This window comes from Meles meles, chromosome 1 (genome assembly GCF_922984935.1).
Source record: "Meles meles chromosome 1, mMelMel3.1 paternal haplotype, whole genome shotgun sequence".
Taxonomy (NCBI): Eukaryota; Metazoa; Chordata; class Mammalia; order Carnivora; family Mustelidae; genus Meles; species Meles meles.
Window position 1 is genome coordinate 114,563,615 of NC_060066.1, and position 27,060 is coordinate 114,590,674.

General features: G+C 37.6%; 1 protein-coding gene across 1 annotated transcript in view; it reads left to right on the forward strand.

Annotated features, from left to right (window-relative positions):
• GDAP2 (ganglioside induced differentiation associated protein 2) overlaps positions 1 to 12,671 on the forward strand; it is a 63,247-nt gene extending 50,576 nt beyond the window's left edge. Inside the window, exons 13-14 of the mRNA XM_046007082.1 lie at positions 7,404 to 7,547; positions 12,207 to 12,671. Coding sequence (XP_045863038.1) covers positions 7,404 to 7,547; positions 12,207 to 12,254 — 192 coding nt within the window. The 3' untranslated portion in view covers positions 12,255 to 12,671. The remainder of the gene's footprint in view (positions 1 to 7,403; positions 7,548 to 12,206) is intronic.
• Positions 12,672 to 27,060: the final 14,389 nt, after the last annotated feature.

Consider the following 27,060-nt stretch of genomic DNA (forward strand, 5'->3'; position numbering starts at 1 on the left):
TTAAATGCTTATGAGAACACTGGCCAGGCTTTAAAAAAAAAAAAAAAAAAGTACAGTGTTGGAACAGTCTGTTAAATGAAGGACTTTTCCTGCTCTGTTCAGTTAAGTTCTGATTACATGGTCCTATCAGATAATGTCTGTTATCAACTTTTCCACTACTTTGTTCAGTGGGTGGCTGATTTTTTCTTTCTGTAACAGTTGAAGATACTGCTTGACTATTTCCCCGTATCTCATCATCCATTTATATTTGTTTATCCAGTGACTACTGACATTTTTTCTTTAGTGGAAATAAACAGAAGGGTGAGCTTGGTTTTTAGCATATCTTTGCAAGAATGTCTGCTCTCTCCGCTTCTATTCAATATTGTACCAGAGACTCTAACCAGTTTGTAATATGGCAAGAAAAGGAAATAAAATGGCTCTAGATGTAGAGGGGAGTAAATAATACTGTCTTTATTCACGGATGACTTGAACATCGTGTAGAAAACTCAGTGGTATCCTCAGCAAAACTAGTAGAATTAATAAGGAAGTTTTATCAAGGTTTCAGTGTTTAAGATTAGTATTTAAAAATTTGTTGTATGTATTAGCAACAAACATTCCAATTGAAATTTAAAAAACTAATATTATTTACACTATCATCAAAATATACTATATTTAAGGATAAATATGACAAAAGATGTGAAAGGCCTATGCCTTGTACAAGTTATGTACACTGCAGAACAGTCATAAGAGAAATTAAAGGAGACCTACGTAAAGGAAGATATACACTGTATTTGTGGACTAGAAGACTTAATATTATAAAATTCTCAATGCCTGTTAAATATGGTGATTCATTGCCAACCAAAAATTCAGCAAGCTTTTTTTGTAGAAATTGACCAATAAAATGCAAAGAATTTAAATAGCCAAAACTATCTTAAAAGGAAACCAAAGTTGGAGGACCGACAATCCCTGCTTTCAAAGCTTATTCTAAAGCTGCAGTACTCCAGGATATGTGAGGTGTTGTCATAAGGACAGACCTATAGATTGGTGGAACAGAGTAAAGAATCCAAAAATAGACTCATGTGTATATAGATAACTGGTGTTTGAGAAGAGTGCAGAGGCAGGTCAGTGGAAAAAGGAGAGTGTCTTCAATAAGTGATACTGAAACAATTAGATATCCATATGCAAAATAAAATGAACTGTGATCTGTGTCTTGTATCACATACAGAAATTAACTGGAAATGGGTCAAAGACCTAAATTGTAAAATGTGTAACTATTAAACTTCTAAAAATATATATATATGAGAGAAAGCTTTGTGACCTTGAGTAAAGCAAAGATTTTTTAGCTACAACACCAAAGTACAATCCATAAAAGAAATTGGACTTCATGAAAATTAAAAACTTCTCCCTTTTTAAAGATAGTTAAGAGAGTAAAAAGGCAAGCCACAGCCTAGGATAAAATCTTTGTGAATAGAGCATTTATCTGATAAAGGATTTCTCTTTAGAATAAATAAAGAAATCTCAAAAATCATTAATAAAGTTATCACACAATTTAGAAATGGGCAGAAGATTTGTGCAAGTATTTCCCCAAAGAAAATATATAACTGTCAGATAAGCACATGAAAAGATGTTTAACCTAATTAGGCACTAGGAAAGTGCAAATTAAATCAAAATGAGATAACATTGCACTCCTGTTAGAATGGCTTAAAGACTGACCATACCAAATGTTGGTGAGAATGTGGAAGAACTGGTATTCCCCTTTGGTGCTTATCTGAATGTAAAATGTTACAGAAACTTTGGCAGTTTCTTTAAAGAATTTAAAACAGTTTATTTAAAGAATTAAATGTATACCTACCATGTGATCCAGCCATTCCACTCCTAGTATTTACCTGAGGCAAATGAAAACATACCCATACAAAGACTTGTACACAAATGCTCATAGCCCCTTTATTTGTTATAGCCAAAAACTGGAAATAACCTGCATGCCCATCACTGAGAGAATTGACAACCAAACTGTGATATACCCATGCAATTGAATACTACGCAGTAATAAAAAAGAATGAACTCTTGGTACATGCAGCAACATAAATGAACCTCAAAATAAATAAGCCGAGTAAAAGAAGCCAGACAAGGATAACGCTGTATGATTTCATTCATGTAAAATTCTAGGGCATACAAACTAATATGTAATTACAGAAGGCAGAGCAGTGATTACCTGTGGACAGGGAGAAGGAGTGGGAGGGAGGAATTACAAAGGACCCTAAGAACCTTTAGGAGTGATGGCTATGTTCTTTTTCTTGATTATGTTAGTTGTTTCATGGGTGTATACATATATCAAAACTTAACAAATTGTATACTTCAGTTATGTGCAGCTTATTGTGTATCAATTATATCTTACTTAAAAGATACATTTTTTTTAAAAACTGCAGTGAGAGACCACTACACTGCCACCAGAATAGCCAAAATTTAAAAGACTGGCAATGCCAAATACTGCCAATGATGTGAAGCGACTGGAATTCTACATCATAAGTAGGAATTGGAAATTGTGCAACTTCTTTGAAAAGAGTTATGAAAATCTCTTATAAACTAAATATATACTTCATCTGTGACACATCAGTGCCACTGCTAAGTATTTACCTAAATGAGCTGAGAACATGTGCCAAAAAAGACTTCTATAAGAATGTTCGTAGCAGCTTTAGTCATAACAACCCAAAAACTGGACACAGCCAAGGTGCTGCCTGTCAATAGGATTACAAATAATTAAGCTCTAGCATGTTCTCGTAATGGTGTGTTTCTTGGCAGTGAAAGAGAACACACTACTGATATACAAAACCACACACAAGAATCTTAAAAACATTAAGCTGAGTGAAAGAATCCTTACATAAAAATTGATTGTATGCTGTATGATTCCATTTATATGAAATTCTAGAGCAGACAAAACTAATCCATGGTAGAAAAAAACCCAAACATCATTTGCCTCCGTGGAGAGGGCCATAAGGGAAGAGAAGCATGAGGGAACTTTCTGGGGTGATGAAATGTTTTGTATCTGAGTAGGATTTATATATATATATATATATATATATATATATATATATATATATATATATATATGGTATTTGCCTAAACAGCAAAGTACACTTAAAATCTGTGCTTTTCATTAAATATAAATTTTATAGCAAAGAAACTGAACAAACTTTGAACTCTCATTAGAGATAATGCTGTAGTTGGGGACAGCTTTCTGATGTCTGCAGTTTACTTGGAAATGATCTCGCTCTGTCAAATAAATAAATAAAATCTTTAAAAAAAAAAAAAAAAAAGTAAGATGGATCAATAGATGAATAGAGGGATGGGTAGATATGTGTTAAAACAAGGAAAATGTGAATGACCGAGTGGTGGCTAATACTGGTGTTCTTTTAACTTTAGCGAATATTTGAACATTTTCGTAATTTTCTTCTATTACAAATTCTGATTTAGCAGAATAGTGTTCCTTTGTACTAAACTTACAAAACTTTGTGGCCACTCTTTGCTAAGATATGACTTTAATCCCTCCTCCTCCACAGTAGAGTCTATAAATAGTTACCCAGCCTGCGACATTGATGGAAGCACATTACCAGAAATTTCAGTGTTAGAGCCACCAGCCTTGGCTGCCACACATTGGAATTGCTTCAGATAGGAGTCAGTGGCAGGCTGGGCAGAGGCTGAAGAGCAGATATATAAAGTGAAAAGCGTTATGTTACCTCTTGATAACATTTTGCAATGGGGAAAATGAGGGAGGATTGAGAGAATAAAACCCATGTGTAATGAAATCCACCCATTATTTTATACTAAGTCAAAAACTCTAAATGGGGTGTTTGTAATTATAAAATAATGAGACGAAATCAAGGGATAATAAAACAATCGAATCACACTGTTCTGATTTCAGTACTCCTCAGATCTTTTCCAGGACACTCCACCCAAAGTGGTAATAAATTGACTGCTCATATAAATCACTACTCTTTTTTCTTCTTTGAAGTTTACTAATACAAGGCAAACTAACTATTTAAACCCACTCTTGATTCTGGCTCCAGTAGATTATTTTAGTACACACATGTACTAAAGTCTTTTATAGTCTTTTCCTAGTTTATATTATTTTGTGATCCTGTGCTCTTGGCTTTGCATTTGTGAATAATTGGGTGAAAGAATTTCCAGCATTCACAAAACATCACAACAGTGCTTTTTCAAATTTTAAATTTTCATCGGTTCATTAAAACAGTAAGTAATAAGTAACATAAGTTTATGTAAATGCGTATTTATGACATAAATTATTAAAAATTAAAAGCTAAGTTATAGAAAACTAAAATTTTAAGAAGCAAAGACAGTGCTCTTGAGTGTCCCTGAACAGAAAACCGGGTTTTTCCTTCTGTCTACTTCGAGTAATTTTCTCTTACCAATACCTGGAGGATATGAAGGAGGTAATGGCAGAAAATGGGACAGAGAAATGTTTTTCTCTTTCGCAGATTGTATGCCTGAGGTCACTGCCTAGTCTCCCCAACCCAACCTTCTCTTTGAGTTTACCACCGCCACATCACTATGTCGTTTGGTGTGGCATATACAGGATTCTTTGCCTAGAACTATACAATTAATTAAGAGGGACCTTAAAGATCATGTAAGTCTAACTTGCTCATTTTATAGAGGAAGAAACTGAGGTGCAGATTGAAGTACAATGTATTTTTATTGTAGAATGAAGAAATATTAAACCACCCCTAAAGAGTATTAAAATAGTACACCCAGAAACTCTGATCCCCCCGAATTGTTAATTCTTCCAACACCTTAAAATCCTTACTTTTTTTGTTGTTAATTACACACTGCATATGGTATTATATAAGACATTCCCCGCATTGGGGAATTTACAGTCTATTTAGAGAATCAGATAATACAATACAGAATACTAATTATGCCATAGCATGAGTAAACAAAGTGTTTGTTGGAACATTTAGAAGCTCCTTTCCAGTTTTGGGTGGAAGTGTGGTCAAAGAAGTCCTCCTAACTGGGGTGAATTTTGATCTGATCTCTGAAGAACAATTGCCAGGCATACAAAAGCGGCATGTAAAAAGCTTCTGAGGCAAGAGAACAAAGGCACAAGAGTTCTCTGCTTAGGCCCTTACAGTTCTGTATTTTTCCCATGCAGCAGGGGCTCCTTGCATATATAGGTATTTACCTGTTTCTGTGGGCCATTCATTGCATTTAGTACATTTTGCCTTAGATGGTTGTTATGCTTCCGCTTATAATCTAGCTCCTCTACTAAAACCCAAGCTTCCTTTAGAGGAATGGCTCTATCACTGTTACCCTGTATCCCAGACAGCTCAGTGCTTAGTACACAGATGACCAATAGATGTTTAATTCCTTGCACACATGTTTAATCTCTTAATACAGCTATCAGGTGCTTCTCTGGACTTTACAATCTTCCTATTTCCTTAAGCTCTTTCTGGAATCTGTAAAATGGCTGTGATCTCTCCATAGCTCTTACTGGTTTATTAGCTACTTCTGTGGCTAATTGTAGTTAGAGCTCCTAATCTGGAAGTGTCACTACTCTAGTTTGCAGAAAATAAGGTATATAACAGTGTGTGCTTTAAAGAAATTGATGTCAAAAACTGATTTGGGGTATGTAAATAAGTGACTGTTTAATTTGATTTAAATTAACCCGCCTGGTTCTAGCAAGGCCAGGTGCCTCCCCTCTCCTCCATCACCCCCCTCCAAATAAACTTGATAAGATGAGGGGAGGGGAGAGGTTTCATAGGGTAATGTTAATATTTGAGACCTTATGCCAGTCATTGGTAGTACAGCCAAAATAGAATAGTGACTCAGGCTGTAAAAAATCATTGTAGAATAAGTTCTGTCTTTATTTACTCATTCTTTTTTTTTTAATATTTTATTTACTTATTTAACAGAGAGATCACAAGTAGGCACAGAGGCAGGCAGAAAGAGGGGGAAGCAGGCTCCCCGCTGAGCAGAGAGCCCGATGTGGGGCTCGATCCCAGGACCCTGAGATCATGACCTGAGCTGAAGGCAGAGGTTTAACCCACTGAGCCACCCAGGTGCCCCTATTTACTCATTCTTTATCAAATACTTTGAGAATGATGGTTCCATCTGTATCTTATAAAACTTTAGACTATTATTCTATAACTGCCTGCCAAGTCCTAGGGAAATTATAGAAATGGACATAAGAAACTAAAATACTAAGAATTTATAAAATACTAGGAAGGAATAAGTGCTCTAAATGCAATGGAAATTTCAGGTATTATGAACTCAATAGAAGAGATAATCTGGAGCTGTAAGGGAGAAATAATGAAGGAAGTGAGTCTCTACCAAGTGCAGACTTGGACAAGATCCTGATAAGTTAGTGCAGTGTTGTCTCTGTTCTTTCATGCCTATTCTCATAAGGAGCTACGAAGGAAGTATGTCATATTAGGCGCATGAAATATGTGAAAGGTTTAACAGCCCCTGGAAAATGTGGTAAGATTGACATCAGTGGCAGATGCCCAGAGTGTTGTGTGTGTATAACATACCCAGCTGGTAGTGCATTGTCCCAGTGCTCGGGTTCATATGCACATGTTTCCTTCTGTAGATAAAATGGGGATAGCAACAATATTGTACCTACCTCATAGAACCATTGTGTAAGCCATTGGTAAACATGACTAGTTAAGACTGGCATTTAGATAGATGAACAATAATTTGTGAGTTCTAGTTGTTGCCTAGTTTATGTCAGTATTGTTTGCTATTAAGAATTTTTTTTCTTTTTTTGGAGCCAACAGATTTTGCAGACTAGCTTTTATAGAGGGATTGCATGTTGCAAAGTGAAATGAGCAAAGGTGGCTCCACACAGCCACAGAAGATTTGATTTGATTGATTAAGAAAGAGACCACATGCCAAATGTCAGCTGAAAAATAAATGTATCAAATATTGGCAAACTTTTCAGTCTCATTTGAAAAAATGAAAAGAGCTTGTGAATTTGGAGATGTTAACCATTTTCAGAGTAGCAATGAATCATTATTCTACCAAATAATGCCAGGGATTTTGCCCATAATCCACAGTAAGAAGCATCTGTTGCATGACAACATACTACACACATAGGAGCAGAGAGACACCTAAACAGAAGCAAAAGCATCCTGAAACACTTTGCTCACCCTTACTGCCTTCCCCAGTAATTGTTACTCTAGTGTTGTTCCTTTTTATTGTTGTTTTTACTGCTGTTCATAATCCATTAAACTGATTGCATAATTCACTGATGAACTACAACCCATACTTTGAAAAACATTACTTATTACAAGCTTTTCCTGACATGCTTTCAATTTTGAAACATAGTTTCTACCTAGTATAAATCTACAAAACCGTGTTTGTATTTCTAACTTTGGCCACTGGCTTAAATTGTTTTCTCTTCTCTTAATTAGGTATCAACATGGTTTTTTACCACCTTTTCTGTCTCAGGACTGAAGGACAAAATCCACCATGTGGACAGCCTCCACCAGCTATTCTCTGCCATATCACCAGAACAGATTGACTTTCCTCCTTTTGTCCTTGAATATGATGCCAGGGTAAGAAGTACCAGGAGTTCTCCCTCACCTGGTGCAGTATCTTAGCTTTTCTATAGGGCACTGCTGACGGGCACGACATCCTTTGATTAGAAGAGGATATGAATGCCATTAGCATGTTCTAGTAAACTTGCTATTATCATTTGACATTCTTTTCCTACAGTAAGTAGGAAAACGCTTTGTCCTAAGAGAGGACTTTCCCCCAGTAAACTTTTCAATAGGTGATTTTCCTACTATTGGTTTGAAGCCAATCCTTGCTTATATTGTCCATTTTCTACCACCTCTGCCTAATTTTCTTAAGATTGATTAACTTTTTATCTACGCAAGTAGAGTCAGAAGAATCTGTTGGTGTGAGACATTTTTCAGTATTAATTCAAAACAGTAGGCTGTCTTAGTAGCCTTTACCCTACTAAAGGTTTCATTTTGCCAAAAGTTTATATAATGTTTTTAAGAGTATCAACCAATAATATTAGTATAATTACTTATAGATGCATTTATGAATATATTACTTAAACACTGTTAAAGGGCTAGTCTTGAATTTTATCAAAGCTCCATCCCATTGTGTTTATTCATGCTTTCGTAGTTAAAAAATAAAATTAAAAAACAAAAGTAAGTAACATACTTGGCCAAAAGATCATCAGTCTCCTTATTTAACTGTTGCTGATTACATATCTTTATGCATGAGTCAGGGAATATATTTGAAGCTTATATTCAGTTTGGAATGAATTGTTTTTCCCTAATTATTGTACAGCGTGTATACACTAAAATAAATACTCTGCAAGACATTTTCTCTCTACCATTTCTTTAACTTCAGCTATAATTTCTGTCTCCCTTTATGTGAAGAGCAGAGTATTTAATGTGTTCTAATGGGTAATAAAATTTCATGCTTGGCTTTTGAACAAAGAGGATTTGTAATTGAAGCAGCTGGATCATAGATACAAAGATTATTGAATAGGGAAGGGGGGAAAGAACATCAGTTTGTGTTTATTGTAGATTGCTGGAGTAGAAAATGACCTTATTGTTATTCTTTTGAAGTATACATCTCTCTTCTTAATAATTAAAAAAATGGGTAGCAGGAAATGAAAGACTCTAAAAGATATTTTGTGACCTAAAATTCAGAATGACTATTCAAAGCTAGTGTCTGGATTTATAACTTATTTTCTAGGGTATAATATACAGGTTGGATTGCATTGATTAGAAAACCCAAATGCCTGTTTTTAGTTTACTCAATATCACATGCTCACTCTGAAGTACACTACCAAAATGTTAATTGAGAAAAGCTGAAAATAGTTTTAGTTCCAAATGCCTGTTTTTAAAGCCAACACATTTTCTATATACTTAAGGGCCTATAACGCCAACTTCCATTAAGTTTCAACACCACACTCAAACTTTGTTTTGTTTGCTTCTTTTAGGTTTTTCTTATATTTTTCTTATATTTTACATATCAAATGATGTGCTTAATCAAAATTTAATAAAATAACCTATAATCTCAGAGCACCTGGGTAGTTCAGTCAGTTAAGCCTCTGAGTGGGGCTTAGTTCATGATCTTGGGGTCTTGGGATCCAGCTATGTGTTGGGCTTTCTGCTCAGCAGGGAGCCTGCTTCTCCCTCTTCCTCTTCCCCTCCCTCACTTGTGCACACGTGTTCTGTCTCCTTCTAATAAATAAATTAAATCTTTAGGAAAAAAACTGTATTCTAACTCTTGGGTGATTGGATCATCTCTCTGTGCCTGTACTAGAGCTTTCTAAAATTGAGATACTAGGCTGTCTGTATATAAAGGCGAAAGAGAGATATAAAAACAGGGAAGAAACAAAAGAAGGTGTTAGGAGATGATGTGGGAAGGCCCAGTGGAGGGCAGGTCACTGGATACTAGAGCTTATATGTTACTTGTAGCACTTTGAGTATTCTGCAAGGGAGACCTACCGTTATATTTCTGTTTAGAAACAGCATAGAAAGTAACTAGGGAGGTTAACACTTTGGGCAGGTAGACAAGTAAGAGGCTATCAGAAGGCCAGAGGAGAAATGAGACCAGAGCTAGGGCAGCAATAGTGATAATGGCAATGACTTGAAGATCTTAGATTTAGAAGTAGACATTTTAGGAAATAAAATCCACAGCATCTGGTGACTGAGTAAACCATTAGGGGAGGTGAAAGAGGAAGGATGCCTAAGGTGACTACCAAAGTTTCTGCTGAAGGAGACTTGGTGGACGGTATTGCTGCTACGCCAGAGAGGCAGTTTGAAGGAAGAGCATTGGAGTGAGGGTGTTGAGGGAGTGAGTGAGAAGAGACAGGTGGAATGTTCAGTTTGTGACACACAAGGTGTGTGTGGAGATCCAGTAAGTGGTTAGATATTATCTTGTAAAGAAATATTTGCCTTTGCTAGGAAAATGAAAATGAGATGAGAAAAGGAAATGAGAAGGAATTGGTTAATTTACTGTCCTATTCAGTTGTGCCTTGCATATAGTAGGTGTGACAGGGCACAATGTATCATGTTTGGCTGATTTCCGAGGGCTTCTATTTTCTGGGTCTTTTGTGACTTTGAACAGTGACGTAAGTTTTATAGGCGTGAAAGGAGCCTTTGAAGGTAATTAGAAGGTAATTTTTATCTCTCTATATCAAAATGTTATGGAGACCATTTCAGAAAGGCTGCTAGTCAGCATTCTTACAGATATAAAATATAGTCAAAGAAGAGGGTACACAAATATACCTGGCAGCCATTCTTCAAATTTCTAAGATTGTTTCCAGAAATAGAGAAAATGGATTGTTCAGTGGTCTTTTTGCACAGTGTGAGACTAATATAAAAAGCTCTGTTTCATAGCATTAAGAATTATATTTGCCCTTCTTACTTTATCACAAGTTAATATAGATAGGAAAACCTAAAAATATTTGGTAGTTACAGAATGGAATGGAGAAATCTTTTTTTTTTTTTTTCAGCGTAACAGTATTCATCGTTTTTACACCATACCCAGTGCTCCATGCAATACGTGCCCTCTCTATTACCCACCACCTGGTTCCCCAACCTCCCACCCCCCACCCCTTCAAAACCCTCAGGTTGTTTTTCAGAGTCCGTAGTCTCTCATGGTTCATCTCCCCTTCCAATTTCCCTCAACTCCCTTCGGAATGGAGAAATCTTAAAGATGGATAGTGAACTTCAAAACAGAGTTATCTCTTCAGGCATGTTTCTTAAGCATAGCTTCCATGCATGTTGAGGCTATAGGAGTGGTAAATATAACAGATCTTGATAAATGCAGCCAATCCTAGGGTTTGTCTCTACCTAATTTTTTAAAATCTTTTTAATACCTGGCCAGATTTATAATCAAAAAGTAAATTTTCCTAGAGCTTCTCTTGCTTTCCTGGCTACGGTGCTGAATCAGTTCTTGCTCCAGAGCATGTGCCCTGAAAAATGTCAGAGCTTTTAGGGGCACCAGCAGGGGGCGTGCTCAGTCAGTAAAGTGTAGGACTCTGTTTCAGCTCAAGTCATAATCTGAGGGTCGTGAGATCAGCCCTGAGTTGGGCTCCACACTGGTTGTGGAGCCTACTTAAGAGTCTCCCTCCCTCCTTACCCACCCCCACCCCCACCCCACTCACGTTCTTGCTCACCCTTTCCCCCCAAAAAAAAGTTTTTAATATCCTTAGTTACTCAAATGACATTTAACCACCTCTCTTTTCAAAACCGGTTAGATTTAATGCTCCATCATAACCAATAGTGTAAATATACCATAAAGCAATGCTACTTTCAGCTGTGTCTCATTCTCCATTCCTATTATCTACATTAATGCTAAAACTAAACTGTTTATAGTTTACTGAAAAACTATTTGTCAAATACTTTCTTAAAAATGAGAAACGAGGGGTGCCTGGGTGGCTCGGTAGGTTAAGCCTCTGCCTTCGGCTCAGGTCATGATCTCAGGGTCCTGGGATCAAGCCCCACATTGGGTTCTCTGCTCAAGCAGGGAGCCTGCTTCCTCCTCTCTATCACTGCCTACCTCTCTGCATACTTGTGATTCTGTCAAATGAATAAATAAAATCTTAAAAAAAAAATGAGAAATGAATCCCAAGTCCCATAAATGTAATCAAAGGTCCATCTACCATCAAATTAACTGTCTTCACTTTTATTAAGATAAAGTTAGACAAAATGAAGTCAGAAAATTCAAATGTACTCTTCTGTTCCATCATTCTGTATTAAGGTTCAATATGCAGTAAGACAACCCAGTCTAACAAAATAATCTGGGCACTAGATTTGAATACACGAGGATTTCAAGTCAGACTCCTTGTTACTACTAGGTGAATTTAGGTGAGTTATGCAAGCTGTGTGATTCTCAGTTTCTTCTTCTGCAAAAAGTGGTTACCTACCTCATGGCATTACGTAAGAATATAAAGGGATAATGAAGGAAAAGTGCTGTTATAAAGTATCTGGCATTTAGAATATTCAGTAAGGAATAATGTTATTGAAAAATATTATCATCTTAATGACCTCTGCCCACTCTGTACCAGCTCTGGCTGACTGAAATAGAATCGTTTTGATGGCAGCACACCTTGCTTAGGGTCAGGCATGAGCTAGACATCTTATAAATGCGGTATCATTGACTATAAATCCTTTTCTTTCACATTCCCATTTAAATTGGTTTTATTACTTAATGTTCTTGTCTTTTTTTTCCTTCCACAGGAAAATGGGCCTTACTATACATCTTATCCCCCGTCACCAGATTTGTGACCTGCCGTCTTTTAGTGCTACTGGTTTCCAAGGACATCTCTTTCTCCACGAATCGCTACCTACTGAAGTGAAATTCATTTTTGCTGTTCAGATCCAGAGAGCCTTTTGTCCCCACCTCTCTGGTATTTTTTTATTGACTGTATATTTTCTGGCACATAAGCAATCTGACAATGGTAGGCCATTCTGAACTGCACACTACTTTAAATTTGTATATTTGTATCAAATGAAAATGTTCATTTTTAGAGGGTTGTTAATAGAAATTGGGGAGCAACTTTTGAGTATCTTCAGTTTCCTGAAAGGACACTGGATTTTCCATTAGACAAGCCACCAGTATTGTTCACGCCATTTCTTTAACGTTGCACGCTTCCTTTGTGTACTTAAGTGTTTCTCAAAATACAGAGAACCAGTGTATGCTGACCGTATGCATTGTTTCCTTCAGATCCTGGCATTACATTTCATACAGATAATTTGGTTATGGTAGAAGAGAACTGTCTGGGATCAAGGATGTGGAAATGCATCTGATCAAAACATTGAAATCATTAGCAAAATATCGGTCTTAGAATCTTACTGCACCAGTGAAGATTAAGATTTTGGATTACATGTTTTGTTAAAATTGTCACTGTTCCAGTCTCAACAGTGGGGGAAAATAAGAAAACTGTATCTTCTGCCTTTTTCCTGTATTCATGGTGATTTGGTGTCCTTTTTAAAGGACTGCACTCATTAGTACTCTTATGTGAAATTCATCTCCTGGACTTCATCACTGAGCCTTTAGAGAGGGTGCTGTCTCGCCAGAGTTGTGATTTTGTTGGGCTTTACAGCTGCTGCCTCTAAGGACATTTCCTCACAGTGTCTTTAGAGTTGCCTACGTTAAAATGGAGGAAGTGTGTTACAGTGAACAAAATTCCAGACTGCTGTTGCCACTCAGGCTCTATTTGTGCCTTAGCTCGCTTATGAATAAAAATTAGGATTATGATACGGACCTTACAGAGGTATCATAAGGCCAGCATATAGAAAGGGCTTGTGATGTCTTCAGATGCAAAAATGCCAGGGGAGTTTGTGTAGGTGTCACTTCAGTTAGTTTTTAAGTGGTACTAAATGTACTTGAGTGTACTACCAGGCACTCCTCTTGGCCTTGGCACATTTTGAGTGACTTTTCTTGTCTTAGGACAAGAGCTGTTACTAAAAAATCCCAACTCTGAGGACCTCCTTCCTACTTTGTCCAGAATTTCTTCTTGCCTCCTCCTCCCCCAGTGCTACACTTTAACAAGAGGCATCTGTTAACCATTTTAAACATTTCTTCTTGAATTGAGGTCAAATCAGTATCATTTCCATCTGGGTGTCTTCATATTCTTTTTGATTCCTACACCCACCCACCCCCATCTCCCTCACTCCATCATGTACATTGGCAGTTCAGAGAAGAAAAAGTAGAACTGTTCTGTTCTAATGTGTTCAGGATCAGTGCTTCCAAAGGTCCCATTCCTCTGTGCCCAAATTAATTCTTAAATGGATAAAGGAAACACTTCTTTTATGACAGAGAAATCCCCCTTTAGTTGTATTAGCACCGTTCTCTGTTTTCCCCTACAAACAAGAAGGGGCTTTACATTCCTTCAATAGGCACTCATATCTTTTGCCTGAAACAGACACATTTGCTTTGTGTCAGAAATCAAAGCCACTTGCTCCTTATATATGCTTATTGGGTGAAGGTTTCCTGTTACCGTTCCCTAGGTCATCAGATCCAGACAGCCAGTCAGATGTCTACTAATAAGCTTCCTCTCAGATAATACTACTTTCAGTCCCTTAAGCCTTGAGCTTTAAAAATCTGAAAAATTACCTTCATCTTCTCCATTCTATTGTTAGATCATATTTGAGGTATCTTTGCACTAGGAGCAATTATAAAAATATGCCAGCTTTTCCTTTTTGAAAGTGGATTTGGCTATCTCAGATTGGCATTTGGCCTGTATATTGGCATTTCCTGTATAGATAATAGAGGCTGCAAGCTACTTTGCCATTTGAAAGGAAGAAAATTGATGTGTAGAATTTCTTATAGGCAATAATTTTGAAAGACTGTCCCTTTGCTATATTCATATGAGTATATTAATGTCTAGTAACACAAGCAGGATTCTATATATAGTGAGATTCTTGTTCATTTGATGTCCTAGGGTATAAAGTTAGTGTGGAACTATATACGTACTAACTGCATTTCATAATTTAATGGTGACTCTAGATAAGGGTTGCACTTCTCAGTGAAACTAAATTTGGTATGGGACCAAATTCATGCTTTCATAGCTATCTAAAGTGTTATGTAATAAAAGTGTTTCAATGTATTAAATCCTACCAAAGGAAGATAGTGACCTTGATAGTGAAATGATTATGTAACGTTCCGTATATATCTGCCTTTGTCAAAAGGTTGGGTTGCCTGGAGAACACATGCCATTTTCAGAGACACATTAGAGGATAAAAGGATGACTGGGTGGAGATGAGTACTAGCATCTGATGTTAATTCAAAGCACCACCAACTCCTTAATTTAATTAAACTTTGGTCATGCCAAATGCTAGTTGAACTGAGTAAGAAACAACATACAAAATATTAAGTAAATTCATTAATTCATGCAAGGCATAATAGGATTTTCTTAAACAAGTACCTTTCTTCAGCATGTATTTGGATTCTTCTTGACTTACCTATATCCAAGTTTCTTGACAGTGAAAATAACCTCTTGGAAAAAAAACTGCCTTTATTAGACTGTCTTAAGGCTTAGAGACCAAGTGGTTTAAGATTTTCTTTTCTTTAATACACACCTTACTTTGTTGGCCAGTACCCTATTGTGTTTATTTTCTCAAAGGGATTCAGTTAGTTTGAGACTAAAGAACAGAGGATTTTTAGAGTATTTTTGATAGGAAAAATGGGGTATAGATTTTTTTATCATATATCTGAAATCTGGAAGGATTAAAATATCTTATGTTTCTAGAGAGGGACGCATGTAACCACTCTAGTAGAAGAACATGGCTTGCCTTTTTTTACCTATTTTCTGTTTGCTGAGATATCGTTCAGTGAATTCAAACTGTAAGTAATGGTTTCTTTTCTTTGCAATAGCTAATAGGAAAATGATAATATAGTTTCAGTATAAGCTAAAAATAACTCTTTGTGTTTCCCTGGATTGTCCATGTATGTATATATAGAGTTTATATCGATTACTATATGAAATTATTAAAATTTGAAGTACTAGAAAGAGAAAGATTGTATGGTTCTAAGAACAGTGGATTGATTGTATTAAGGACCCAAAGGACTGCAAAATAGCATATACACCTCTAAAATTGGAGTTAACCAGGAGTGTCAGATTGTCATTCTCTTATTAAGTTACAGTCATCATAGTCACCATGGACTAGAGTGTTTTACCTATACTGGCACTAATATACCTCCTAGTTTATGGTTAACTCTTGGTTCAGGATTGCCTGAAACCATGAAAGATTAAAGGAGGACTCTACCTTTGACCTAGGTCATATCAGAAACACAGAGGTTATAAGAATTGCCTAGTAGACCAAACCGTATCTACATATGCATATATACACACGTGTACATATATACCTTCATACATACATACATACGTGCATGCATGCATGCACATACACATGGTAATCTACTTTGCATTACAGTCTTGAAATGTGGTTTCTATGGCCCATATATAGAGAACATAGAGCAATAAATAACATAGTTCAAGCTTGGATTCGATCAAAATAGCCCTTAAGCAGATGATATCAAGGTCATTTTATATATTAGTGGCTCTCCTGGATATTAGTTGTTAATTTTGTTTTCTTTGCTTCCAGGAACAGTACCTAATCTTTTTAAGTGAAGTAAGCATTAAATGTATAGGGCCACTGAGTTCAAGGAGAAAAACAAAGATATTTTCTAGGTGAATTACACTAACAAAATCGTAACTACTGGATGTGACCTAATATTTTTGTTGAACAGTTAAAATTAATACATTTTATATCACAGTCATACTTTTTTTTTTTTTTTTGCAATGTGTTTTGCTAGTATAAGCACACAGTCATTGTAAACAGAGCCAATACTTTGTCAGACTAGTTCTTGTGGGCCCAAATATTTAATTATGAGCTTAAAATACGTAAATGATTTTAATTGCTGTTGGGCACAGGAGACCTAAAAACGTTTTATTGACATGATCTTAAAATTTGTTTATTCAGAATGCTTTTATGAATTTATTTTAGTCTTTCTGAATTAGAAGTCTGATCCCATTTGAAGAGGATCCCACTCGGTGGGATATATAGCCTATGAAGAACCAGTAGTAAAATAATGTCTGTATGTATTGAACCCCAGGGTAGGATAGTCTGTTTTGGTCATTTATACCTGGCTTTTCTCTAATCGCTGAGATTAACCTACATAGTAGTACAAAATGCAGTAAATTTTACTGCCAGCCTTCTCTATGGGGATCTAGACTAGTGCTTCCCAAACTTTAATGTGCATATATTAAATTAGCTGGCACTATATTAAGATGCAGATTCTGATATAGTAGCTCTGGGGAGGAGCCTGGGATTCTTAGTTTCTAACAAGCTCAGGTGATTATCAATACTCCCGGTTCCAAGATCACAAGTGAAAGAGCTGGACTATATCAGCTTCCGTATCTTCCCTGTTTTGAAGAATGAGATAACAACTGTCCTAATCCCTTCTGTGGGCCGGACACTCACTTTCATTATCTCACTTAATCCTACAAATCCAATGAGGTAAGAGGTGATAGAAAGGTTAAATGACCTGCGGATGCCCATGCACACAAGCAGTTCAGTATTGAGCCGTGTTTTTCAAACTTAAATAATGCGCATCCCCTTTTAATAAAGAAAGGCTCTCTTAGTTCCTCACTTTTCTTTTTTTTTTTTTTTTTTCCCTTTTTATTTATTTATTTATTTTTTCAGCGTAACAGTATTCATTCTTTTTGCACAACACCCAGTGCTCCATGCAAAACGTGCCCTCCCCATCACCCACCACCTGTTCCCCCAACCTCCCACCCTTGACCCTTCAAAACCCTCAGGTTGCCCCAACCTCCCACCCCTGACCCTTCAAAACCCTCAGGTTGTTTTTCAGAGTCCATAGTCTCTTATGGTTCGCCTCCCCTCCCCAATGTCCATAGCCTGCTCCCCCTCTCCCAATCCCACCTCCCCCCAGCAACCCCCAGTTTGTTTTGTGAGATTAAGAGTCATTTATGGTTTGTCTCCCTCCCAATCCCATCTTGTTTCATTTATTCTTCTCCTATCCCCCTACCCCCCCATGTTGCTTCTCCATGTCCTCATATCAGGGAGATCATATGATAGTTGTCTTTCTCCGATTGACTTATTTCACTAAGCATGATACGCTCTAGTTCCATCCACGTCGTCGCAAATGGCAAGATTTCATTTCTTTTGATGGCTGCATAGTATTCCATTGTGTATATATACCATATCTTCTTGATCCATTCATCTGTTGATGGACATCTAGGTTCTTTCCATAGATCACCTCACACCAGTCAGAATGGCTAAAATTAACAAGTCAGGAAATGACAGATGCTGGAGAGGATGTGGAGAAAGGGGAACCCTCCTCCACTGTTGGTGGGAATGCAAGCTGGTCCAACCACTCTGGAAAACAGCATGGAGGTTCCTCAAAATGTTGAAAATAGAACTACCCTATGACCCAGCAATTGCACTACTGGGTATTTACCCTAAAGATACAAACATAGTGATCCGAAGGGGCACGTGTACCCGAATGTTTATAGCAGCAAAGTTCCTCACTTTTCACTCCATTATTTATGTTACCTAAGTATATATGAACATAAAGCTATGTATAATGTTTTATGTTTACAGCTTTTGCACAAGTATAAAACCCAAAGAAGTTTATAGATAGACATGAGCAAAACTATGAAACCAATAAAATTTAAAATAACATTAGTGAAATATGATGGATGATGATGTTTCACCGAAACAAAACTGTCAGTTGTAACATGATTGTGTGTGGAGTGCTGTCTCACAGGTTCTTTTGAGTTCTGCATACATCTGCCGAGTGCTGTGCGTGCCACAAGGTGACTCAGTTCTCCCACTGCGTTTCTCAGTTCAGACTCTTTATTGTCATTGTAGTACACAGTGATGTTATCTGGTCTTCATCTATCTTCACTGCATCATTTCCCTATTTAGTCAGTCTCTGTTTTCCATAAGCCTCCCACAACTAAACCAGAACTTGGCTCTGCTGTGCAAGCAAACACAAATGCAAACCTAGGCACTGAAATGTCCTGGCGAAATTTGATCTTAAGGCAATAATCAGAACATGAATATTAACTTTTTATACATTTTTCATCAGCGTGAAAAATGTCTAATTCTCATAAAAAATTCCTGAATCCCCCACCAAACACACCCACATGCTCACACACTCAAATTTCCTCTGCCCTTCCCACACACACAAGAATTTTTAATGATGGTTAGCACTGATGCTTTGGCTCCTGACACACCTCGGTTCAGGCCATGGGCATGTTTCTCAGCCTTTTCTGAATCTAAGAGTTTTCATGTGTTAAACAGGGATAATCTCGAATATAAGAAATAAATGCAGTAAGACTCATAAAGCATGCGTGGTAAGTGTTTATAAAAGGCAGCTACCATTGCTTTGATAAGAGGACTTACCATGTGCCTTCAGCTTTACTAAGCACTTCACATATCTTATATATTGAGTGATAGAATCAGAATTCAAATCCAAGTCTGACTTCAAAGCTTATACTCCTATAAAAAATAATATAAAACATCAGTGTAAGTTGCTTATTTAAAAAGTTATTTAACATTAAATTGTATTTTCTCAGAAATTCTTAATATAAAAGTGATGTTTCTCTGGAGGGAAAATGGCTAAGGTTTTTTTAAACCATTGTATAATATGATAAGAAATTGACAAAGATAAATGCAATTTTTTTTAAGGTTGTCTTGCTAGGTTGTGGTCCAGTAAAAAGGTATTAGGATCATTAGACTCAACTTGTACATTACTGTTCTCTTCCACATTTATCATCTGTAACTAATGATAACATGAGATTCTTCCTGAATTCATAGCTTTTTTGCAGGAAAAAATATCCCCCCCACACCATTATATTCCTTGATAGTTCTGAGAAATAGTCTGCAAACATCTTAATTTTCACCTGTGAAACCTATTTAAAAATTGTTCTTCCTTTAAAATAGCTTTGAATAAGTCTTCTCTCTTTTCTCAGTTTTCTAAAATAAGTTTTGGAGTTCTGAAAAATGAACAAACATACTTGTAGACTGGGTTTTTTACCCTTCTGCGTTTTTTTCTAATTGGGTGCTGGGGAAAAAAATACCAGGAGAGAGTTATAAGAGGAACTCATTTATTAACAGAGATAGTATGTGTATCAAATTCAAATTATTTCCCTACTTACTAAAACATATACTTGCACAAATTATTATGGTAGTGGAGATACATGAAATGTGAGACTGTCACTGAATTTTGTAAGGTCTGTTTTAAAAAATATTTTTCCTTCATGACATCCTATATAGAAGCCTTATAATAATCTGTGTTATGGAAATTATTGTGTTTCTGATCCAGCATCTTTAACCCATCTGTAAGATCTTTAAGTTCAGTGAATGCATGGCTCTCCATACATGTGGTTATCAAGAAAGAAGATATGTCCTGTATGATACCTCACTGCCTCATCCTGTAGCACAGCATAAGAAAATTGTTCCGGCTTCACATTATAGATAAGGCCTAGTTCTGCCTGATTTTCTCCATTTTAGCAGTCTGTTACTTGATTTGGGTTGTGAGCCCTGCTTCTCTTATTAAATATAAATAAGACCATTTTATTATAACTTTGGAATGGCCTCCCATCTTTTGCTTCTTTAAAATCCAAATTTATTTTTTATAAGGAGGTATACTAAGCATTTGATTATTTCATCATGTCTTCTAGTTTAGACACGTCTGACATACTCATTTTGAAATGGTTATTGTAAATTCAAACACTGATTTTTTTAAAAACATTGTAGGTGAATTTTATTTCTAATAGTAAAGTAGGTATTAAAACTTATCACAAAGGATGGCTTTGGTTTTCAAACAGATGAGGAAGTAGAGGCCCAGGCAGGTTAAGGCCAGTTGGACTCCTAGCCAGTAGATTCTAGGCAGTTTCAGGATGACCTTTTGCCATCTATAGCTAGAGCTCTGTGGTTTAACTGGGTTTGCACAGCTGCTTGGCTTTGACATTCCCTCTTGTGTCCTTTGAAGAAGTTTTCGTTTTTTTTTAATTTATTATTTATCATTTTTTTTTTTAATCTAAGTTGCACTTGCTCAGCCAAGTTCCAGGGTGGACCAGAGTTCAAGAGTTAGCAGCAGAGGTTATCAATCAACTTAAAGTGTAAGTGAAGCCCAGACATGCTGCACAGTTGTTTTCTTTGTAGAGCACTTAGTACAAGACCAGAACTACGAGGTGCTAACATTTCCTTGTTGAATCCATCCTGTTGCTATGGAAAATGCTGTCCTAGAAAATTCAATTTGGAGCCTCACATAACCCCCATGGAAATTACACAGAAAGAGAGGAAAAGGCAAGAGCACCATTTTTTTTAGTTCACAGTAGTGGAATGCATTGCACAGGGTGAGACCACTCTGCATCTAGGACTTTTCATTTGTTCTGTTTTTATGTTTATAATTTATTGTGACATGTACCTAAATCAAATTGTAATATAATACCATCCTATATTATATTTTTTGGATATAAAAGCTCTCATGACTATGCCTATTTCTATTCTTCTTCTGTGGAGTTTATCCTTTTTTGGTATGTTCATCTTTTAGTTTTCTCTCTTTTTTTTTTAGCAGCTTTGTTTGTAAAGTAACACATATCATAAAATTCACCCACTTAAAGTGTATAGGTCAGTGGTTTTTAGTATGCTTAGCATTGTACAACCATCACCACTATTTACTTTTACAACATTTTTAACACCCTAAATGGAAGCCCCATACCCATTACCAATCATTCCACATTCCCACTGTCCTCCAACCTCCCTCCTGTGTTGTTTGGGCTTTGCTGCAGTATGTCCTCCTTCTAAGGCACATCTCCAAGTTGTACTTATTAGGAGAACAGTGTCTCAATAAGTATTTGTTGAATGAATTGTTACCCACATAAGTCACTGGCCATGGGTAGCAACTAAGGAGTAATTGAAAGGGCCATAGAATAGATGTCCAAAGACTAGGTTCAAATCCTGACTGATGCTTACTAACTAGCAGTGTTGTTCTGGGAATGGAGTCACTTAGCCCTTCTAAGCTTCAGTTTTCATATCTATAAAGAGTTGCTAGCAATATCTGCTTCACTTAATGGTTGTGAGAATCACCTGAGAAAATATAGTCACACTTGGCACAGTGCCTGGCCCACACTAAGAAAGGAATTGCTATTTGTTCCTGGGAGACAGAGAAACCCCTAGGTTGGTGACCAGGCGAGATACCTGTGGCCACATTTCTCTGTCTAATCTGGCAGCAAGGGTTTCCCCTGGTCGCCAGTGTCAGGGTTCAGAGTAGTGGTGTAGCTCTTTCCTATGGCTCAATCTTCCCAGTTTCCTTCCTCACAGAAGAGAATTCTGGAGTTTAACTTACAACTGCTTATTCTCCTTTAACCTCCCAGTCGCTGCCTCCTGTCTTTCCTGTCCAGCATGAGAGCTGGTTCCTCTCCACATGCTGATGTTGATTCTTACATCGGGCCCAGACTTTGGACAGAAGCAGGCACTGTACATTGGCTGTCAAGTACTGACCCCTCATCCCAACTTCAGCAGTCTTTATTGCTCCTTTCCTTCACCATAGGTGCAGAAACCCTCTCCAGGAGAAAAAGCTGCCCAGTTTAGGCAACTGGCAGCCTGGGACTGCTTGCTGGGCCTTTCAGGGACAAGGGAACATATTTAACGATCTTCTGTCATAGCTACCACCTCCCCCTGCTTCCAGAGTTGCCTTAACAGATTTGCTACCCACACATCTTACAAAAACGTTTCCTGCACAATAGTAATGAAATAGTAGTAGCTATCATTGATAGGACACAAGGAATTGTAAATATATTATCTCTAATTCTTACAGTAAACTTACAAGCTAGGCATTTTCCCCATTTTTCGGAAGAGAAAGAAGAAACTAACCACAAGGGGAGCGCCTGGGTGGCTCAGTGGGTTAAAGCCTCTGCCTTAGGCTCAGGTCATGATGCCAGGGTCCTGGGATTAAGCCCCGCATAGGGCTCTCTGCTCGGCAGGAAGCCTGCTTCCTCCTCTCCCTCTGCCTGCCTCTCTGCCTACTTGTCATCTCTGTCAAATAAATAAATAAAATCTTTAAAAAAGAAAAAAAAAAAGAAACTAACCACAAGGTAATTTTAGAGAGTAGATTTTGGAAAGGCAGAGAAGATTGGGTAAATCTACCTATATGGACTTTATTACTTCGGCTCTTGGGCTATCCTTTATATGGCTTTTGTCTGATATATAGAAGCATAGGCTTCGATTCAAATCCCAGCTCAGCCATTCACTAGCTATGTGACCTGGACATGGTTCCCAACCTCTTTGAATTTCAGCTCTCTCATATATAAAGAGCACTTACCTCTTGGAATTAATGTGAGTATCAAATACCTTCATACTTCTGAAAGTCTCATAAATACTAGCTATTGTCTTCTTTAAATATTCTAATTGCTGTGATCAAAGTGTCTCACTTTCCAGACTTCTCAGTTACACCTGGCTCTTTAATTTTAAATTATGTCACATCCCCAATCCAGAAGTTGTATGATGTATTTGGTATGTCTTCAAGAGAAAATGACATTTTAAAGCAGGGCTGGCAAACTTTTTTGGTAAAGGGCCAGATCATAAATATTTTAGGCTTTTCAGGCCATATGGTTTCTGTCACAACCATTCAGCTCTGCTGCTGTAGCATGAAAGCAGCTATAGACAACACTTGAGCAAATGGGCGTGCCTGTGTTCCAATAAGACTTTATTTATGGACACTGGAATTTAAAGTTGAAATGATTTTTCAAGTATAACAAAACACTATTTCTCTTTGTTTCAACCATTTAAAACTATAAAAAGCTACACTTAGCTTGAGGGCCATATAAAAACAGGCAGTCGGCCATAGTTTGCCAAACTGTGTTCTAAATAAATAATTCAATGGTTCTTTAAAGCTGATGAATCTGGCAGAGGCCTAATTAAGGGAAAGAATGTGGAGAAGGAAAATCAAGAGCCAGTCAACCTATCAGCTAGCAAGCCTAGATCATAGCTATGTTAATCACTCCCTTGGCTAACATGATGCATGTAACCCCTTTACACTTAAACTTATCTATAAAAATGAAGCTCTATATCTATCTATCTATCTATTTATCTATAAAAATGATAGCTCTCTAACCTATACCTACTTCCTCCTGGTGATGGGAGTTTAATAATAGTTACTATTTATTGAATTTATGCCTTTGTGCTAGATAGCTGAATCGTTTTTGTTCTTACCCCCTTATTCTTACCTTATAGATGAAGAAATGAAGGCTCAGAGAGGCAAATAACCTGCTTATACAATACCAGTATCTAAACCCTGGTGTCTGATTCCCATAAACCTTCCCAAACCTCTCAATAGAATACAGACTCCTTGAGAATAGGGACCTCACTGGACTCGTTCTATGCTATATCCCCAGTGCCGAGACTAGTACCTGGTATATAATAGGCAGTGCATAAATGTTTGTGGAATGAATGAATGAATTTTTCCATTATGCCAGTGGTTCTTAATTTTTTTCATAAGTTAGAGATACCTCTGAGAAATAATTTAAAGATCTGCATCATCTCTCCAGAAAAATCTCAAACTAAGAAACCCTGTGTTAAGTTTTTGGCAAACTATTGAAAGAAGATGCTACGCACATGCTCTGAACAATATAACTTTTCTCATAAGCTTGAAAACAGGGTCTGGAGATGTCTTCTTTCCTTTTCCTGAAATCATGATATTAAGGACACTAAATAAGACCTAAAGGTTTTCTTCTCTCTGGCACTCATAGTTCCCAGACATACTTCTCAAAACTCTTGATACCCTTACAAGTCACTTTCTTAAAAATTATTACTTAAAAATGCTTTTATTGGACCCAGGGGCTTCAACATGAAAAATGAGAAACCACAGCCTATTAAAACTAAGATGCAATTTTTTTGTCTTCAGAAATACAGTTTCGAGGGAAATATCCACTCTTTATTGCCTAGAGGCCGACCAGATCTACAGCTACTATGATACTTGGGATGGGCCTTCTGCTGCTTCTACTTCTTGTCATTTACTTAGGACGTTACATCCCATACCATGCTCTCCCATTAAGACAATGAGAGAGGGGCACCTGGGTGGCTCAGTGGGTTAAGCCGCTGCCTTTGGCTCGGGTCATGATCTCGGGGTCCTGGAATCGAGTCCCACATCGGGCTCTCTGCTCACCAGGGAGCCTGCTTCTCTCTCTCTCTCTCTCTCTCTCTCTCTCTCTCTCTCTCTCTGCCTGCCTCTCTGTCTACTTGTGATCTCTCTCTGTCAAATAAATAAATAAAATCTTAGAAAAAAAAAAGACAATGAGAGAGAGGGTTATTAATACTTAGACATTAAATTCAAATGTTACTAATTTTTATTTTCCCCTCTAAAGCATCTGTTGTTTACATACCCTCATCCTTTACATCAAGACCTTGAGATCATGACTCACTTCAGGTAAATAGTAAGATTAAGGGTATTTTGTTTTCACAGAATGCTATAAAAAAGTCCATTGCTTATGGAGACTTAAACAACCATTCAGGTACTGCATTCACTTTCTATTCCCTTTGCACTCTCTTTACTGCATCCCCCACCCAAAGGAGTTCCATTCTAAAACATGAATATTCTCTCCTGTTTCTGAGACAAGACGCTCTATTCTTGTGCCATTTGAGTTTTCCATGGCATGTATTACCAGGGCTCATATTCAACCACATCAGTTGTAAAAGGTACTGAAATACTTCCATACAAGATGGGAAATAGCTGTTATCCTGAACTCTCCAAATGCCCTTTACTATCCCCACACTTCTCCCAGTTTCCCTGGTTCTCCCAGTTTCCCTGGTTCTCCACACAATCCAAAGGGTTGCTATCACTGCCCTTCCAGAATCCTGCTCCGGGACTACTGCCAGCACCTCTTCTGATTGGTCCAGGCAGGGCCATACCAGTTTAAATACCACATTGTTACTCTATTCATATATGCATGTATGAATAACTAGGGGCGTGGGCCTTTCTGTTTCGTTCTTTACAGTATTCATTCATTCATTACACTCGTCAGTCTCCTTGAACAGGCCCCTGACATGCACTAGACTTTTAAATAATTGCTAGAGGGAAAAAAAATAGAGTGTGTTTATGCTTATGGTATCAAAGAAGTAAGATCTGAAGCAGGGGAACCACTTGATCAGTCAGAATTGGGGAACTACTTGCTGAGTCATATGGGCAGAAAAGACATAGGAGTGGAGAGGCTCCCTATATAATATTCTTTAGTGGACAGCCAAATGATCTTTCCTTTGGTTAGAATCCCTGCTTCACAACATTAACTCTTAATAATTTGCTTTTTCCAGGAAGGTTGAATATAAGTGAGGATTGGGTTTTGGGTCCCAAATTGCCTCATTAAGGACCAAATACGAGACCTGGAGGTAGAAACTAATCTTACAGTAAGCCAACAAGGTATGGAAGCCTGTGGGAAGGCTCTGAGGTGATGAGGTAATCTTGCTGAGGATTTGTGTGCAATCTTCTGGGATGGAAGAGACAGAGTCACCCATAGAATGAACCCAAAAGCCTAAATGGCCAGAGCTGTTCCTGTTTCCTGACAGCTACCCCTCTCCCTAAACACACACACACACACTGAGTGGGCACTGGTGGATGCTTATTCCCGACCACAGAACTACTCTCAGGTAAAGTTCCACTACGCAAACCTGGGCACCATTGTCAGCATGCCTTTCTTGTCAGACGAGGAGACAGACACACACATTTCACATCACCTTAGCAGAGTCCGAAAAATTCAGCGTGGTGCATTGTTAAGAACTGCCTAACAGTTCCTGCCTTTCCCTAATATCTACCTGTGAATGTCCTTGAACTTCCGAAGCTATTCCAAGTGTATGCCATCTATTATTTTTTATTTTTACTCTGTGAGATATAATCTTCCATTTGTTCCAAATTTGTCTTTTTCAATGTTCGAGGGGTACCTACTAAACCTAGCGTTTTATAATTTAGTGATAATTTAGTACAACACTCTTCTCCCTAATGTCTCCTATCTTTTTGTAAATATCCCCACATAAAGGTAGATCTTCAATAGGCCCTGTGTGCTTGGGGGAACTGCCAGGCACCCAGATGCTAACTGTAAACTGCCTCTTGGGTCCGTTACTCTTCTCCATCACACCAAAGAGTTCTGTGTTTTCTTCCTCATGACAGCAAAATAATTGAGGTGGAACAAGGTGGCCTTCTCGTTTCAGCTCTCATGCTGTAAACAGATTTCCTTTTCCTGGTTCATTTGGTGCCATTTGTTTTGCACTTTTGCTCTTTGTTGATTCCTCTGTTTAAAATGGCCCCGGGGGGTGCCTGGGGGGCTCAGTGGGTTAAAGCCTCTGCCTTCAGCTCAGGTCCTGATCCCAGGGTACTGGGATCAAACCCCACATCGGGCTCTCTGCTCGGCAGGGAGTCTGCCTCCCTCCTCTCTCTGCCTGCCTCTCTGCCTACTTGTGATTTCTGTCTGTCAAATAAATAAATAAAATCTTTAAAAAAAAATAAAATAAAATGGCCCCCGGTGTAGTGTTGGAAAGCCTAGTCCAAGTGCTGCAAAAAGGTTAT